An 18384-nucleotide genomic window follows, 5' to 3' on the forward strand; every position below is an offset into this window, starting at 1 on the left:
GGCAAAGACTGGAAGGTGGGGGAGAAAGTATTCACTGAAGTGGGTGGATAGCAATTGACTTGAAAGGGTAATGAGCCAGTATGTCCTGTTCTCCTGTTTACAGAAACAGAGGTTGTGGAGTCTTCATCCTTGGAGATATTAAAAAGCTGCCTAGTCATGGTCTTTGACTGTCTCTAGGTGGCCCTGCTTGAGGATGGCAGTTGGAACAGATGACCTCCAGAGGTGCCTTCCAATCTCAACCATTCTGGTATTCTCTTAGTTGAGGAGGGGGGAGGGGGCTCTGTCACACAGTTAACTCTGCTTAAGTAATGCACCTAACAGCAGAACTTGTGCCTGTTTGACTGTGACCCATCAAAACTTCTTAGTATGGTCCCCCAGGTACTATCCAAGCCTCTGTACCACCCTCTTTAGGGCAACGTTACTGCATGGGGGGTTGATTTTTGGAAGGGGAGAAAGGAAAGGAGAGTAAGGGATGCGTGGAGCTCAAAACAGTATCGTCTCTTGAAACGTGATGTCTGTAAGTGGAGTCTCAGGAGCAGTTAGTGGTGGTTTGCAGGGAGATCTTCCTTCAGTGGCAAAGGCCATGAAAGACAGGTGGAAGTATTTTGACATTTTGTGAAAAAGCATTCCTTATTCTTAGCCTGCTTCCATTTAGAGACTTGGTGTATTTTAAAAATGTCGACTATTTTCTCAGTACCACCTCGCTATGTAAGTAATTCTTACGGCAACCACTTCTTTATTGTGGGAACATGGGCTCTGGGGCGGGTGCAGGATGGAAGCAGGAGGAATTCGTAATCCTCTTGCCCTGTTGTTTCTGCTTTTGTACTCTGTTGTATGTTGTTGTAAAGTCCAATGTCTTGTATTTTGGGATTAGCTGCTTTCAGATACAAAATTATTTAATCACTGAACCATGCTTCAGATTGAGAAAGCTGTATATAGTATTGCTATAGCCATTCGATAGCAACTTAATAACAGTGGGGAGTTTTTTGCTGGATGTTTTCCAGAGTCATGTCAAGAGCCCTCCTGTATCGGCAGCAGCACTGTGGACTTCTTAGCTGTGCCTGGGTATTATGGGGGTTGTCAGAAAAAAAAAAAAAAAATATTAAGAAATCTATTGCCTGGAATTCCTTGCAGTAGCTTTGGTTCTCATATTTTTAGTTTGCTAGAGAGGATGGAAGAGCAGTGTGTAAGATCAGACTTGGATGCAGATTATCTGCCTAATATGGTTCTCGTTAGCACAAATAATATGAATACCGTTTGGAGAACAAACGGATTACAGAAAAAGAAATGAAAACATCCAGATCCCGAGCATTTGGAAAGCATGACACTGATGTATTTGTGTAACCTTTTCATGAAGAGCGATGCTGAAGTCAAAGAGGGGATTTTGATTTCCTTCATTAAAAGCTTATTAAATGAAGAAATAGGACAGTCATTGTTTTGCTTCAATAGTTGGGGGTCACAGAGGCGGGCCTGATCTCCTCAGGATATTAATGCCTGCTTTCAGCTGGGGGAAATGAGCCGTCGCTTGAGTTAGCTGCAGCTTTATGTGCTCGTCACTAGGGATCCCCATATGTCCTGGGATCTGCGGCAGTCGGAAATGGCAGAGCTCAGCAGCGGGGAGCAGAGGGCTCTCATTGCTATTCATAACAGGTAGCTTGCCTCAATCTGCCCAGAGCGAGTCTGTTTAATGTTGATCAGCTGTCCATCTGATAAACCGAATTGATATGGACATTTCCTCCAAGGGCTGCCCTGACAATGACAGCAGGAGCATCGGGATGTCTTGTTAGTCTTTTTCTCCAAGCTTGAAATTTTATTAACCCTTTGTTAGAGCCGAGCCAAGCGTGATTACAGTACTGCGGCTGTAGGTTGGGCGAGTTTCTCCCTCGCCTCTTTGAAAAACAGCATCAACCTTCAATTTTGTTGTCTGCATGGAGAATGGCTAGCTGGTTTGCTTTCAGATTGTTTTTCTCTGCATGGAGCAAAAATTGTGAATTATAAAGGCAGCTTTTAAAGCATCTTAGGTTTTGTGTGTGTGACAAAATACTTTGGGAACCTCTGTTTATCCTCTCCCCCCCCCCAACTCTTCTACCTTTTGCATGCCTGTCCAGGCTGTGTGGCTCTACTCGCTCTTCTTGCTTGCTAATTGGCATGGATCACTGGTCTGAAACAGTTTCTGCTGGGGCTCTTTGCGGGTCAGATGTATTTGGGGCAGAAGGTTGCTTTAGATTAATATCGTTCAGGGTGGGTGCCACACATCTGCACTGTCCAGAGGAAACAGTATTAATTTACTCAGTATTGTGCCAGTACTGAGGCAGAATCTAACCTGAGTGTGTATCAGCAGGTATATGCATATGTGAAGGCGTTGGGCAGTTTGGTTAGTCAGTGAATCAGTGCTTGGCCACTTTTGAATAAGCAAAGGAAGCATAGCATGCCTCTGTACTAGGTTGCGACTTAATTTGAACTTTAAGACCCTTTAGGCATCCATCTAGTTGAGGGCAGGCATTGAGGTTTTGCTCATGTGTGAAGTCTCCGTGACATAAAGGGAACTGCTTGAGTCGGAAAAGATGTTAATGTGCTGAAGATTTCGTAAGAGGGGGGCCTGTGTGTATCTAGGTTTGCAGCGTTAAGAGGATGCTCCAGTGCGTTGCTCTGTTCCCCTTCCCCTTGTCCCTGCTCAGTTATTATGTCTGCTCATCGCCCCGCTGTAGTTCTCATCTGAGGTGACATCTCCGGGCTCCTTGGAAGTGACAGTCACTAACTGTCAGGGGCTACAGGGTTGGATTGCAGGAGGAGGAGGGGAGAGGGCTGTGCTAATGACTTTTTTTCAGGCCTTTTTAAAAAATGAAAACAAATGGGAGGGCAAGCCTCTATGGGATAACCTCTGTGGCAAGTCTCTCACAGGGATTTGAAACCCCTAAATTCAGAATGTAGCATGCTTTGTGTTGGAGTAAGAAATTATTTGTAAATCTATCCAAATAAAATCGTGTCTGCCCCTTTGCTGGACCATCACCTTTGCTTCTTCTGACTAAAACAACCAGCGAAATATCATTAATAAACAGTTCTAAGATGTTCAGCTGTTTCTCCTCTCCCCCCTACGCCCTTCCTTCTTGGTATTATTGAACTGCAAGGTATCCTGTTATTAATTTATGTCTAATTTGAGCAGTCATTGACTGCAGCATTCCTACGGTGTTGGGATCGGCTTGCTCGCGACTCCCCTGCTGATACGTTCTTTGTTCCTTCCCATCAGTACTTTCTGCTTGGCATTTTCTTCATGTCAGTGTCCCTCAAGGTTCTGGAAGACAAAACAAAAAAGGAAAGCACCATGAGGACTCTATTGATTACTTGGCTTTTCTTTTTTTTGCGAAAGAATTCAAACAAAGGACAGCTTTCCTCCAAATGGAACCTGGGGTGTACCTATGGCTTACCTGGAAATACTTAGGGGCCTGATGGGATACTTCTCTCTGCTTAACCTCCAGTTTTGGCTTCTGGAAGTAAATAGCAGAGCCACACAATAGTTAATAAAAAAACTGTTTAGCACATAGTACTGTGGGATTTTCTCCCCTAAGAATCTATATTTTTATTCATGGCATCAAAAATAATTGTACCTTTTTCTTTGCTTTCAGTCAACGAAGTCTGGCCGAGATTACGGAACTGATCCACACTGCCTTTCTGGTGCATCGTGGCATAGTAAATATCGGTGAGCTCAAGTCATGCGATGGCCCGCTGAAGGATATGCAGTTTGGAAATAAAATGGCTGTTTTGAGCGGAGACTTTCTTCTAGCAAATGCTTGCACAAGCCTTGCGCAGTTGCAGAATACAAAGGTAAAAAGAAAAGAATTCTTATACTGCTAGAGCAAGTAACTGTTAGTGAGCCTTCCAAAAGAGAGGTCCTTTGAAAAATAAGCCATTATGAAATGTATTTATATATGGACCGTCCTTTAAAAATCAGCATACTACTGAGCTGTAGATGGATTGACAGGCTGCTGCTTCTGTGAACGTGTTTACCACTGTCCTATAGAATTACTGTGGTGAGGCCTTTAGTATACACTCTGAAGCAGTGTAGCCATAGGTAGTAATGGGTGAATTTAACATATATGCAGTGGCGCCTTCATGACACGTCTGAGTACAACACCTCTGGCAGGCTGCCAGCTGAAGACATGTTTGGTTTGTTATTTTGTTTTACCTTGTGCTTTATGAAAGGTTCGGTTGTCTTCGGGAATTCTTGGGGGAAAAGGCTTAATTTCTTTGTCTACACAGCACTCAGGTGACTTTTTACTCTTAATGCAGTTATTTTGTTAGACATTTGGATGCCCCGGAGTATTGGATTGCCCTATTAACACGGATGTACTGCCTTCTAAAGGGCAGCTGCAATCCAGCTGCTCAGCCAAACTGTTTGAAACTTTACAGGGAAATGTTTTTCAGGACAAATTAATTGTATATACGTATGATCTTAGAAGATGAGACTGAGGGAGACCTTAAGAGATCATCTCTGTAGCCGGTTCTTCTTTTCCCCAGACAGGATCAGCTACACCAAATCATTCTATTTGCCTAGCTTGTTCTTAAAACCTCCTGTGGTGGAGAGAGATTGCTGGGCGTCCCTGTGCCAGTCTAGTGTAACACCTTACTATGTGTATGGCTGAAGAGCTTAGTGCACTAGTCCAGAGCAATTCTTTTTTGCAGGGATATTTTTTATATGTCCAAAGATTGCTGAAGATAGTCTTGTAAAGTAAATGTTTGTCATGTGTGTAATTGTCAATAATCAACATAGTTTTAATCCTGAGTTTGAAGAGTCTGTTGTTTTTAGATTCCCATGCTAACGCTCCTCATGATGGTAGTTGAGTATTTCTGTACTGCTTTGATCTTAAGTGTGACAGTTTCTCTCAAAAGTGGTGTCATTTTGTAACATAGAGCTGAGATTCAGGAGAAGAGACAAAAAATTAGATGTCAATCTGCTGGAATAGTGGGTTAAGACATCGTGGTGGTAACTGGGTAGTAAGTATTAAGTAAAAGTTTTAAATAGTGTGAAATTTTAGTCATGCCATAACCAAAATGGGGTGCAATTGATTTTAGTGATTATTGTTGATTTGTACCCATTCATTTTTAGTACTTAGTAAGACTCTCAAGACAGACCAAAGGATTTAACACTACATCAAGTTTTTGTTTCAACATGAGGAAACTTATAAAATGTAGCACCTATTACTTTGCATTTAGTACATCATTAAGTATTGCAGCAGCAATGTGTAATCCCTGAAGACTTGCCAGGAAACAAGCCTGCAGTGAAATGAAGCACAAGTGCAAAGAAATACTTTTTTTTTCTATTTTTTTTTTTTTTTTGAAGCAATCATTATACTGCATGTCGGAAAATTCTGCCAAAACATTTTAGCACTTTTTTTCATTTTTCTGACATCTAAATACTTTCATAGCTTCTACATACGATAAGTGGGATGCCATTATGGAAACTGATTGACTTAGTAAATTATTCTTTTTCATACGTCTAACCCTACTAGCGAAGTTAGAAAAATTGAAGTACAAGCTATAGAAATCTCTTGACAGGTGCAATGATTTAAACATACTGTATTTATTCTTTTGTAAATGATGAATTTTCAAATCTGGCATCTGTTTTTCAGCAGTGTGAAATAACTGTGACTTTTTTCCTTCATAATGTTTTGTTTTCTTTGATGTACAAAGTAAAAATCACAGTACCGCTTTTTTGCTGGCATTTATTTGGTAGTTGAGCAGACTGGCTAATGAAATGAGCAGCAGTGTATTGTACATGCTACTGACCATGGTAGGCCATAACCTCTGTAGACATGCATAGCTGTCGTATAGACTAGAATTTAAACTAAAGGGGTTTTTAACATTAACTGAAACCACTGCTACCAAGATAATTTTATTGTGCTGTTAAACTCTTGTCTAAGCTTGTGTATGATGCGTTTATCTCCATGCTTCTCTTGGGGCTGACAATTAGATGTGAAATTCTGTAGTCGTAATGAAATGCAGAGCTATTTTATAATTGCCAAGGGTAAAATTAGCAAAGTCAATTATTTTCCCTTAGGCTTTTCCCTGTAGATATTAAAAGGCTGCAAGGTAATTGCCTTAGGTAACACTTTGATTTTTAAATAACATTAAATATAGGAATTGTTGTTGTTAATTCATAGTAATTTTCCTCTTCTTGCTACTGTTGTAGAATATACCTGTAATGATGTTAACAACATTCAAGGCTCAGAGTTTGTGTTTTTGAGGGTTTCTTTTAAACTAGTGCTCATACTTCTCATATGTTTGCTGAAGTTATGCAAAAGAAGGGTTTGTGGGTTGTTTTGGTTTGTTTGCTTGGTTGGTTTTTAATATCTGAGGTACAAGGACTCAAGATCTCTTGAAATGTCAGTTAGGAAGCCTCCTGTAAGATATATTTTGCTGTTGTGCTCTTATGAAGCCATCTAAAATTTTGGGTTTTGAACACGTATAATAATTCAGAAGAAAGTATTCTCATCTTCTTTGTGAAATTATGAGACATTAATTACGATTACCAAGTTAGTATTGACTGAGGCTTAAAATAAAGTACTGAAGGGCAGATGCAACTGCATGCTACGTTTTTGTAATCATGACAAAGTTCTACATTTATTCAGATAATAAAAACTTTAAAATGAACAGTAATTTCTTCAAAAAACTCTTAGAGCTATAAAGTATTATATCAATCAATTATATCAGTATATAAACATGTGTTTAAAATTCTTTTGTACATTCATGTTAACTTAATATAAACTTTATATACGTGTTTTGGATGGTGGCCTTTCTTGGCCTGATGATTGCAGTGATAAATTATGTTGTTGATTGAAGATAATATGAATATATCCTTACTTCAGAACTGCATCCTGTAGTAGATTGAACATTTCTAATCCATGGATTTTAGAACAGAATTGAGCCCCGAGAGGAATTGGGTTGGGATCCTTTAGTAGTTGGTATATCAGCAGTGGGTATAGGAATGGTGAACCTTTGGCAAGGAAGGGCATGGTTGTCTTTTGTTACTTAAATAACAACACAGTAATGCCTGGTAATGTGCTGGTTTATTGGATTGGGGTGTGTTTGGGTTGATGGGGTTATTTTGATAGGTTTTCTCATTTTGAGGCTGCAGTGTTTTGATACTAGGATTGTGACAAGATATTTGTAAAAGTCATCGTAAACATAGATGTGGGAGAGATGGAAAAGTAAATGATGTTTGCCTAACAAAATAAGGTACCTCACAACTATCTTGTGGGATATGTGACCATATGCAGTTTTAAATATGGGTACAAATTATTAAGAAGTGTGAAGGAATATGTTTAAAGGTTGGTTATTTGTTGCCATCTGAAGGTAATATATCTTTAACATTTGTTATCTTGCTTTGCCTAGCCAAAGATGTGGGGATGAAACTGCTAACAACAAGTTTTGTTGCATGGAAGTGCTTCTTGGACTCTGGTAGCAAAAAGTGTTAGTCTTGTCTTTGGCTTCTGCTTAAGTAACCTTCATGACTTGTAATATTTTTAGGGTGGCGCTCAGCTGCAAACATAGCAAAAGTAACAGGCATTGATTGGCATTTTTGTCATCTGTCAGCCAGATACATGATATGGACATTTTAACACAAGTGATGTGTGAATACTGGTCACGATACAATCAAATAATGTGCTTTTTCAGGGTATATCATAGGTAAGTTGGAAGAAAACCTGTTGCAGCATTAAAGCTGGAGCTTCCTAGAGCATCTGAATCATCAGTTGTCTTATGAAGCTATGGAGATGGTGCATAAAAGATGTAATTGTGGCCAGTTTTGATCCTCCCACGCTCTGAAGACAGTGATACATAAAACTTCAGAAGGACAAAATGATGCATTTTAGTGCAATGCCTACTGTAATGTGCTGATGACTAAAGAAAATGATAAAATTATCTGTAAATTCATTGCTTGTAACTCCATAGACTGATAGGAAGGTATCCCATTGTATTAAAAAAAAACCAAACCCACAAACAAGCTAACCAACCAAAACCAAACCACCAAAACCCGACATAGCCAAAACAAAAAATAAAACCCCCAAAAAAAAGGAAAAAAAAAAAGCCTAACCCAAAAACCTGAAATGCTTGTAGTGGTAGTGTTCTCTGTAGTTCTTACTGAAATCTCACGACTGACTGTTTTTCTCACTATAATTCAGTGAGCTCTTGTTGGAATGATTAAACTATTCGCAGAAGCACTTCAAAATCTACAGCCTGAAAGCTTGGAATAGAATTTAAGAATCTTGTCTGTCAGTGCAGAGCTCTGCCAGAAGACCACATTATAGAGCATTGTTTTATTAAGCATTATTTGTTTATAAATAAACAGTAGCACAGATGTAGTACTTATATAGTGGATGCATTTCCTTATGTTAAGTTTATGTATTCCTAAAGGCATAAATGTGTTGTTGACAAAACAGGCCTTGTGTTTGCATAAACATGAACAAGTTATTCATGTAAGTCTTCCTAAGTCTTCCTGTTGCAACAATCTGAATGTACACTGTGCTTCTTCAAAGAACTCTGCTTATCTTGAACTGTGGTTTCTGCTTCTGTAGCATCAGGTGTGGTCCTATGGGGAAGGTTCAGTTTTGAACTTGAACAACTTGGTTCCTTGCTGGCCAGTGAAGGATATGGAGAGTATCCCCCCTCTGAAATGATGCCAGTTGCTCTTTCCATGTAAATTGATATTTTTGAGAATTGACGAACAAGTCAGCTAGAATCTACAATTATAATTTTTAAATGTCTTTTAAGAAAGGTAGTACTCGGGCTTTTTCTCTTCCTGAATGATGTCAAGAGAAGAACATAAACTTTTCAAAAAATATTTTAAGTATTAAAACAGTGAAGAATCATGGATTGGCTAAGGAAATGATTCTGAGCATCAATGGTCATTTTCTGGTCCTCTCTTCAAAACTGAAAACTTATTCTAAAGAACATGAAGAGTGCACACCATCCAGAATTCTGTAAGAAGTATCCTTTTTAAAAGGAAATGTCTTGTTGCTTATGTAAAGGCAGCCATTAGCAGCCAGTGACTGCTAAGAAGTCCAAATGACTGTCCCTCAGAACAGTGCTTTTCATTTTGTTTCATAGAATCATAGAATGTTTAGGGTTGGAAGGGACCACTAGTGGTCATCTAGTCCAACCCCCCTGCAGTGAGCAGGGACACTGCTAACTAGATCAGATTGCTCAGAGCCCCATCCAACCTGGCCTTGAATGTTTCCAGGGATGGGGCCTCCACTACCTCTCTGGGCAACCTGTTCCAGTGTTTTACCACTCTCATTGTAAAAAATTTCTTCCTTAAGAGGTGAATAGAAGGTGCTTCTTGGTAAACGTAGTTGTGAGATGAGTTATTTTCAGAGCAGTGAAAGATATTTTGCAAGACCTATTCTTCATTGTTTCGTGGAAAATCTTAACCATAAATACCCCCTAATTATATTTACATTATATTTTACATAAAATAAACAAAGACCCTTAATGTGAATCTTCCTTCTGAGATTCAGTAGCTGTGTTGATCAGAGAAGGCAGGATGAAAAAATCACGGAGGAAAGGTGAGAACCAGAAGTAATGTGTGTGTGCTCACAGTTACAGTGTTAATACAGAAAACTGAAGCTGATGATAAAACCATTTTCAAATCTTATCTATATTTTGAATTATTCTTAACTCTCCACCTCTGCCACTTACCTGCTTCCTTTTTCTTCCCTGATACAAGCTGCTGTTAGAGATGAGTACCTTAAAAATGATCAGCTCACAGAGCAGCTAGGTGACACTGAGGCATGAATTTGGTAAGCAACAGAGAGATCATATTGGGTTAGGAGACCCAGGTTCTCAAGTTTGATAGTGAAGTTGAATTCCTGAGAGAAAGAACAAAATTAAGAAAAACAACCTTCAAAATATTTTCTAGAGAGCAGGATAAAGAGCTTTTCTGAAGTACTTTATCGTGTCTGTCTTGCTGTACCTTCCCTGAGGCACTGTTTGATGGTGACATCCTGGACTAGATAAAGAGTGGGATAGTATCTATATTGCTCAATATTTTTATTCCAGTTCAGTATTTTAGAGTGCCATGGGGTGTGTCTCAAAACCAGACGCTGCTGAAAAATATAGGTAAGTTTGAAGAGCTCTGAACTGATTTATGGAAAAGTACACTTAAAGAACACTGTTTGGGAAATGGGGGAGAAGAAAACCAAGGAACATTTGTAATGTTTTTGAACCTTTAACCTAATATGGTATGACATAAGACAACACAGCCATCATGATTGCATTATTACAGAGTAAAGCTCTTCTTTGGGCAACCCTAAATAAGCAGTTCTGTATCTTAAAATATGGAGATACATACTCAGTATTGGCATACAATTTAGCATAGATTTTATTGGAGAATGCAAACACACTTTTCAGTACTGAGAAATACATCATTATGATTCGTACCTAATTATGAATCTATTCTTAAGAAAACTGTTATTTGTTTTAATAATTATTTTTAGGGTGCACCAAAACTTACTAATTTGCATCTACTTCTGAGAGGTAAATTCAGGCTTAGTTTACCTTAAAGTAAAACATAAAAGAGATTGTAATTTGATCAAACTTTATGTCCACTTAGTGGACATGTATTGGGGTTTTTTGCCCAATACTCGGAAAGACTGGATTTTTATTAAGATTTCTTTACTAAAGTTTCGTTGACAGTCATGTGAAGTTCCTTTGGTAGCAAAAAGGCACTCTTTGTAATAGTTGATTAAAGTATTTAAGCATTAGAGAAAAAAACATCCTGTATGTTAGAGATAAAAGATGAAAATCTATCGTAATCAGTACTTGCTAATCAAATTTTTCCCACGCTTCTGAGGTAACAGTTCTTGTGATGATGATGATAAAATTGTAGAATGATGCTAGCGAATCTCCTAATTACCACACTGTGCTCTTCTGCTCTTCCCATTGTCCCTTTCTGTGCTTGTGTCAGTGGGACAGTCCCTTAGCAAGTGCATTATTTGCCTTCGTTTTCAACAAATAAATCTATAGCCCCTAAAATAACTCATGAGCAAATGAAACATTTGGTTTTCTGAATATTTTACAGATTTTTTTTCTATTTCACTTTTGCTGTCTATAACTGGTAATATAATTAAATATTTGTAAACTTTCATTACCTTAATGGCTGTGGCTATATGTTTGAAAAGTAATCTTTTGGACAAGTTAAATTAGAGGATTAGGTGACACAGCTTATTAACCTATTAATTTAATTGAAATTATAAAAATTAATCTATAATTGTGGTAATGGGTTATAAACAGTCTCCTTTTTGATCTGTAATAGTTCTACTGCATTGCAGGGAGTGTTGGTTTTGAGATTACAACTGCTTAACTTTGTTTTGATTCCTAATCGGTGCATTCCTCAAATAGGTCTATCCTTTAACTTAATAGCCTTTTGCACCTGTACTGATTTTTAAAGCTGATGCTTATGTTAAGCTTTCCCAAAGCTAGACTCCACTGGGGTTAGTATAGGTCTGTATTGAAAGAGTTTATTTTTCTGTGGTTCTTGGCCATGGCAATGCTGGAAAATTTTATGTTTAGATTTCAGTCTGTTTTCTGTCTGCATGGAAAAACAGTTTTTAAAAAAAGGAAAAAAAGTTATTTCTGCCACTTCCCTATGGACATGTATGACTTGTAACCAGTGCCTTGTAGCAGAATGACTGCTGTGGAACATGGAAGGGCTGAGATTGAGACTGATACCAAAATACATAGTCATTTGAATCATCAAATCTAAGGCTGAAGCTCTGTCCCAAATATACATTGCAAGAATATTTTGAAAGCATTGAGGCATGGAGCTATCAAGAACAGAATTTTGAGCAAGTAACAGTCTCAGGAAAAAGTTATCCACTTGGTTCTGATGACTTTTCAATAGAATACTAAAGATTTTTTTATACTGGTTTTCACAAAGTCCATTTAATGTTCTTGCCTCTGTATTGTCTTGCTAACAATTTCCTCAGCTTGCATCTGAATTTGTCTTCCTCACAGTAGCAGTTGGATGTGTCTTTCTGCTTCTCTGGTCTGCCCAGCAGCCCAAAGTCAATGCTTACTGCTTGAGTTCCTGAACCAAGTATTTGTCATTATTCCAGATAAATATTGTCCTCCTCAGTGGTAAAGCACACAGCTACTTCTAACACCTGGTTAAGTAGTTCTTTTTTATGATAGAACTACTGTATGCCTCGTTCTAATTAACAGAATGGTCTGGAAAATACTAATATGCTCTCTGCACATGAAAGAGAGAGGGCTTTTCAGAGAGGACTTGAGCATCAATTAAGAAGAAAGTGAAAACTAATTTGAAGAAACTGAAGGAAAAGCTGATTTTGTTGAGAGGAAAGTCAGAGGTAATCCAAGATCTCCAGATAATCACTATACCTGGGAAATGAGTTCTGGGTAGTTGGGGCAGCAGCATCTGTCCTTCTGTTGTTTGCTACCTTAATGTATGGCACTGAATTGGCAGCCGTCTAGAGGTGGAGGCAAATGCTTTAGGAGTCAAAAATATTTGCAGGCCTTGATATATATGTATGTGTGTGTATATATATGCGCATATCATATATATAAATCAGTTTCATTGAATGTTAAGGCCAAATTATGGAAGAAAGGTTCTTTCTGTATTTGTTCAAAAGAGGCAAACCCCTCCACTTTTCAAAGAGGAAATTGCCTTTCAGAGATTTGAGGCAAACATTAAAAAGTGGCTATGTTTGATATTTCCTTAGCTGTTAACAAGAAACTGTAGCCAAGATGTTGATCTCTGCGAGAATATGTAGGAAATAGATATTCAAAAGGAAACAAAATTTATTCTAAGAAATTGAAATAATGAAAACTGGTTGGTATGTGATGTTGTATTCTGCATGAGATGCATGCTGTGAGAAAGGACTCTCAAGAGCTAGCAGTTCTGCTGCTTCATTCACCATATACTTAGAATAGGTGTTGCCACTGTCCAGGTTTCTTAGAGCAGAGATGTTCATTACAGCTCTTTCTTTCACAGCCGTGATAATCATCATGGGGGAATTAATTGCTAAATAGCTTTAGCTCATGCACAAATTATAAAATGAAAATGGATTTTCATAAAGCTGCGGAAGGTGATGCCCTCTGTGAGCGATATTTGCAATGCCAACTTCATTCTTTTTATAGCTGAAGCAGTCGAAGATCACATGTTCTGTTTTCTTGGCTTTATTTGAAGTCTGTTTCTTAAACATAATAAGCTGCACATTGAGAGTGCATAGTAGGATAAAAAGCAATCAAATCTGGTTTTGGTAAAATACTGTCTTAACAATATTAACTCCAACAGCTTTTTTTGGGGGGGGACTTAATACATATTGACATTGGTCTTTGGGTGGGTGGGATCTTAGGATATATTCGGTTCTAGAGGTGGACTTCCATGACAAGATGGTTGATAAATTTTGCAGGACTAGAGATCACAGTGGTCAGTGTATAGTCAGCTGTCCACCTGGAGTACGACTTCAACAGAGAATACACTTTAAAACATGAAAATAGATTTTTGTGAATACTCAGTTGCAATTCAAAGCTGTTAGCAATAGTGGTAAGAATCTAAAATGGGTGTGTATGGCCTTTCCTAGTCTCCCAAGAACTTAACTATTCATAGAAGGGATATCTGTTCCCAGTACAATCAGTAAACTTAACCCTTTCCTAAGAGAGCATTTGGCATCAGCTTTGTAGCCTTGGTTTTATTATTTCAAAGAGGGGAGAAGTTACTGTTAGTGGTGCTGCAGATGTGAGTATGCAAAATCAGCTGTGGTCCTCCTCCACCTGCTGCCAGTATGACAAAATGGTTGAGGTTGGAAGGGACCTCTTGAGATCATCTAGTCCACCCCCCTTGCTCAAGCAGGGTCAGCCCAGGACCATGTCCAGATGGCTTTTGAATATGTCCACAGATGGAGACTTCACAACCCCTTTGGGGAACCTGTTCCATTGTTTGATGCCCTCACAGTAAAGTGTTTTCATGTGTCCAGATGGAATTTCATGTTTTAATTTGTGCCCATTGCCTCATCCTGTCAGTGGGCACCGCTGAGAATTTGGCTCCCTCTTCTTCATTCCTTCCCAGCAGGTGTTTATACACATTGTACTGCTAGGAGAGGTTAAAAATATATGTCTTGTAAACAGGGTGATAGATTAGGTATCCTCCCCTCTTTTAGCACTGCAGGAAAGCTCATCTTTAAAATGAACCTTCCCAGGGTCAAATTTTTAGTAAAAGTGCCTTTGCATCTGGAGTACCTTCAGTGCAATAATACCATATAGTGCATAAAATTATAGCAGTTATGTAGATGAGTTAATTGTATTTTTAAACAAAACACTGAGGTATTTGACATCTTGTTGCCTAGCAAGAAGATTGAATCTTGGGATGGACTGGAACTGGTGGTTAATATTAGTGTTTTGAAATTTCAGCAGCATTTTCCTTGGGAGTCTAGAATCTGATTGCTGCTACTCTTGGTACAGGGGGGCTGTTGATTTGCTAGTTTAACAAACATCTGCAGCTTTGTTTAGTTGATTCCATCTGTCAGGTGCTAAACGATACTACTTTTGATTCACGTTTTTCTCAGGTAGTCTATGCAAAATAGTTAATAGCACTTGCAGGTATAATTTCTGTCAACTTGGAGCTGATCAGCTTTTTTTTTATTATTATTCAGTTTAATCCACACTTCATTTGTGAACATATCCCAGCTCAACGGCTGTCTGCACCAGCGTGACTGGAAATAGTGTTTTATAGCCATGCTCTGCTGCATCATTTATTGATGAGGAGGGTTTTGTAGCTACAGAGCCCTGTAGTCAATGATATCTTTGTTCACTGTTTTATACAAAAGAAAGATATGCAATGAAATTATCCTGTCCAAAGAGTCAGGCTGAAGAAATCACATACTTCTCTAACCTGAGTCACTCATCAACAGTTGGTTGAGTGCTTCAGTGCAAGGATCTGCTGCATTGGGTTTACAAAGGTCTTAATACACTGTGTAAGGTACGATGTGGCAGCAAAGAAGGGAAAGTGGTATTTCTTCACAGAATCACAGAATGGATTTCTTCTGTCAGTTATGCTACCATTAAGGAAAATGACTGAATTATGCACTACAAGTCTTGATACTAGTGAAAACCCCTTCTGTGGATAATGTTGCATCAGCATTAAAAGGGTAGCTTAACACTGTTGAAAATCTTTGAGATAGATTGACCTTAAGGTGGGTGTTTGACAGTACTAACAATATGCAAATTGGCTGCTGCTGATAATTTTGAAGAGGGTTTTTTATGTCTAGGAAGTAGCTTTTTATCAAGTAGTGGGTCTGGGTGATGCGTTTACTTTCCATATTGTGTTTTGCTACTAATTCATCATTAACAGAGTGAAGAAAACCATAAATGTGTTTTCTAAGAGCATTTAAAACTTGCTAGAAAGCAGATCCCTGTGAGAAGTCCTTTCTGTGTGTTTCAACTAACAGAGGGACAGCTTCAAAAAAATAGTAAAGCTCAAGATGATTTCAAACAGTAAATCCAATAGGATCCAATAAACATTACATTACAGAAAATTCTGTAGACTGGCACACTTACTTACCTGTATGACTAATGATGTTTGAGGAGATTACCAGGAAAGAAAATTGAATTCCAGTGTTCTTGGAACTCCTTGGAGTTTTTGCTCCCGTTTTTTTAACTATTATCGAACAATCAAAATCCAATTCGAGCTGTTTACTGAGTTTTGTCTTTAGCTTCCTAGCGTTGCAATGCTTCTGTGTCAAATGAGGGAGAATATTTAATTTTAATAACTTCCTGTGGAATTTTTAAGTGTGGAAATATTTGCAAAAATTAACACTTGTTTGGGGGGGGCGGGGCGGGAGTCAAGTGCTAGTCGAAGGAACTTTTATCTTTACATTTAATGTTTCCTGACTATCTAATTTTCTTCTTTACTTGTATGGAGAAGTCTTGCTACATTTTCAAGTCTGCATCAGCAGCAAGGAGTAGGCTCTGTCATAGCAGATGTGTGAGGCAAGGATATTGTTTCAAGACCAGCAGCCCAAGGAGACATAAAGACTAAGAAAGGAAGGAATTACTTGTGGTCCTTCTTGAAAGGAATTTGGCAAAGCTGAAGAATTTTGTCAAATAGAAATCGGGAAGGGTGAGGAACAGCAATATATCCATTGCTGTGTTCTTCCTAGTGCTGTTTCCTGTCTTCCTGCAAGAGCTTTGTCCTTTCCCTGATGTTCCCCTTGAAAATATCTGGTAGAGTCTGGAGAGACACTGTATTACTACTCCGAAATAGAGTGGTCTGTGTAATCAATTCCATTTCAGCTGCTGAATTTAAAATAAAACCACCACGCATTGAATGGAGCTCAAATTCATTCCTTTTCTAAAACTAGAATGAAAAACAGGAAAAAATACATATGCAGTGCTATGTTGCAGTGAACTTTAAACAAAATATTTCAAAGACAAGTAAAGGGAACAAAGTGTTTTAGTTGCTAAACTGATGGCAGCAATGCCTTCTTTTCATCCAGGGTGTTCAGAAATCTCATGAAGGATGAGTGGGGCCCAGAATCCATTCTTTTTACTGTGCTTGAAGGAATCTGAATCGTATCTTCTAACTCTGAAAAAAGTGTTTTACCAAAATGTCTTACATTCTGCAATTTCCCTGTGGCCCTTCTACTTTTAAAGTTTCACTTTAATTAAAATACATGGCTGTTTTTCATAGACGGAGCTGGATTTCCTAGGGCGGTCAACTGCAGGCAAGAACCAGGCTGCTGTAGCAATGACAGTGAATGCATGGCTCTGTTCTGGGTCGTTGTGTGCACAGAATGTTTTGGGAGTTCTGAACCCTGCGTTCTCTTACAGATGGGTCCTGAGTAAACTCCCTGAAAGATTTTAGCCTGAGCGCAGGAGAAGGAGGGAGGAAATTCAATGTGTGGGTGGTTGAACCTCTGGACTGATTTTCTGAATCGCTAAGAAAATTACTGCTGCTTTATTTTATTTCTTCAATCAGTATTTAGAAAATCTGAGCTTGAGAAACTAGAGTAAAAGGAAGTTTAAAGAACCTTGAAGGGCTAAAGTTGTGCATTTTTGACAAATAAGTTACTATACCAGAAAAGGGCGCATTAAGTTTCACCAAGCTTCTGATTGTCAAACCTACAGAGCATTTCTGGCATTGAAACATAGCACAGGCTTCTGGGCTATTTCGTATTTGCATAAATCGGAGAGATCAGGGCATGAACTGTATCTTGCTATGGAGTCGGGCATCACATGCTTTTGTGTTCATTGTAAATTGATGGCCTTTGCGTTGACCTTTTAAAAGCAGAAGACATCACATCTCTATAAAAGGTGTTGAAGAAGTACCTCCATAGGGGGAAAAAAAAAAAACCCAAACCCTGGCAGAACTATTGCAGAACATGTGTTTAAAGCATGTGAAATAGCATGTGCACTTGTCACCTGCAAGGAACGGGTCATCCCCTGGGCTGCTCCTAGGCCTGCGGATGCTCCGAGGAAACAGAAAACACAGCGCTTTGGAAGATGCTGATGCAGAGTGGAAAATGAAAAATAGAGTGGAAGTTTGTTTTCTCTCAATAGGACATTACTCCTGCTTATCTCGAGTACCTAAGAGGGGCCAGGCTTCTCAAAAATGTGTAGATGTGTGGAAAAATGGTGGGAGGAGAGATTATGAATAGGCTGCCTTTGGTCTCTTTTGAGACGCTGCTGTTTTCAAGCACTAATGCTGGCAGTTCTTTCTTCCCTCTCCCTGTCTTTGAACTTGTTTAGAATGGAGCTCAACCTTCAAATGAGAAGAGAAGAAAAACAGTTGGGAACACTTGATTTTTCATCTCCTTTCCTGCTCTGCAAACTTGCTTATCAGAAACATCAGCGAGTGGAAACAGGGCACTGGTCAGGCAGAAAGGCACTGGTGAGAATAGAGACAACTTGGATTCTGTTTTCTGCTCTTCCACTGGCATGCTGCATGATTTGGGGGAAAATCAGTTCACTGTCGCTGTTTTCCCCTCATATAAAACAGGAAGGAATAAATTTTACAGGGAATGTTGATTGCTTTCAAATTTTCTGATGAAAAGTGCTGCCTAAGAACTAGTCAATGTATCATTGACTGCATGAATACCACTGAATCTGTAATAATTTTTCTTCCTGTATGTCAGTTTGGGATACAGAAGAAAATTACCTGGTTTTCTCATTTTTCATTGCTTTACCCGGTGCTCAGGACCCCAGGCCACTGATGTTATGCAGCAGATGCTTTTCATAGATCGGATTAAGGGTTGATGAAGTAACAGAGCCTCATGCAAGCATCCCACTGTGCTCTTGAAACTGGAATTTCATTCCTGGTAGTGATCTGTATGGCCTTGCATTTACCTTAGAAAAATATTATTAAAAAAAGGG

At 38.8% G+C, this 18384-nt stretch overlaps 1 protein-coding gene across 2 annotated transcripts in view; it reads left to right on the top strand.

Moving 5' to 3' along the window:
- PDSS2 (decaprenyl diphosphate synthase subunit 2) overlaps positions 1-18384 on the top strand; it is a 92830-nt gene that overhangs the window by 42362 nt on the left and 32084 nt on the right. For both annotated transcript variants that reach the window (XM_035888850.1, XM_035888856.1), the window contains exon 3: positions 3624-3822. In XM_035888850.1, the coding sequence (XP_035744743.1) occupies positions 3624-3822 (199 nt within the window). The remainder of the gene's footprint in view (positions 1-3623; positions 3823-18384) is intronic.

Source organism: Egretta garzetta, unplaced genomic scaffold, assembly GCF_000687185.1.
Source record: "Egretta garzetta isolate BGI_Z169 unplaced genomic scaffold, ASM68718v1 scaffold10, whole genome shotgun sequence".
NCBI lineage: Eukaryota > Metazoa > Chordata > Aves > Pelecaniformes > Ardeidae > Egretta > Egretta garzetta.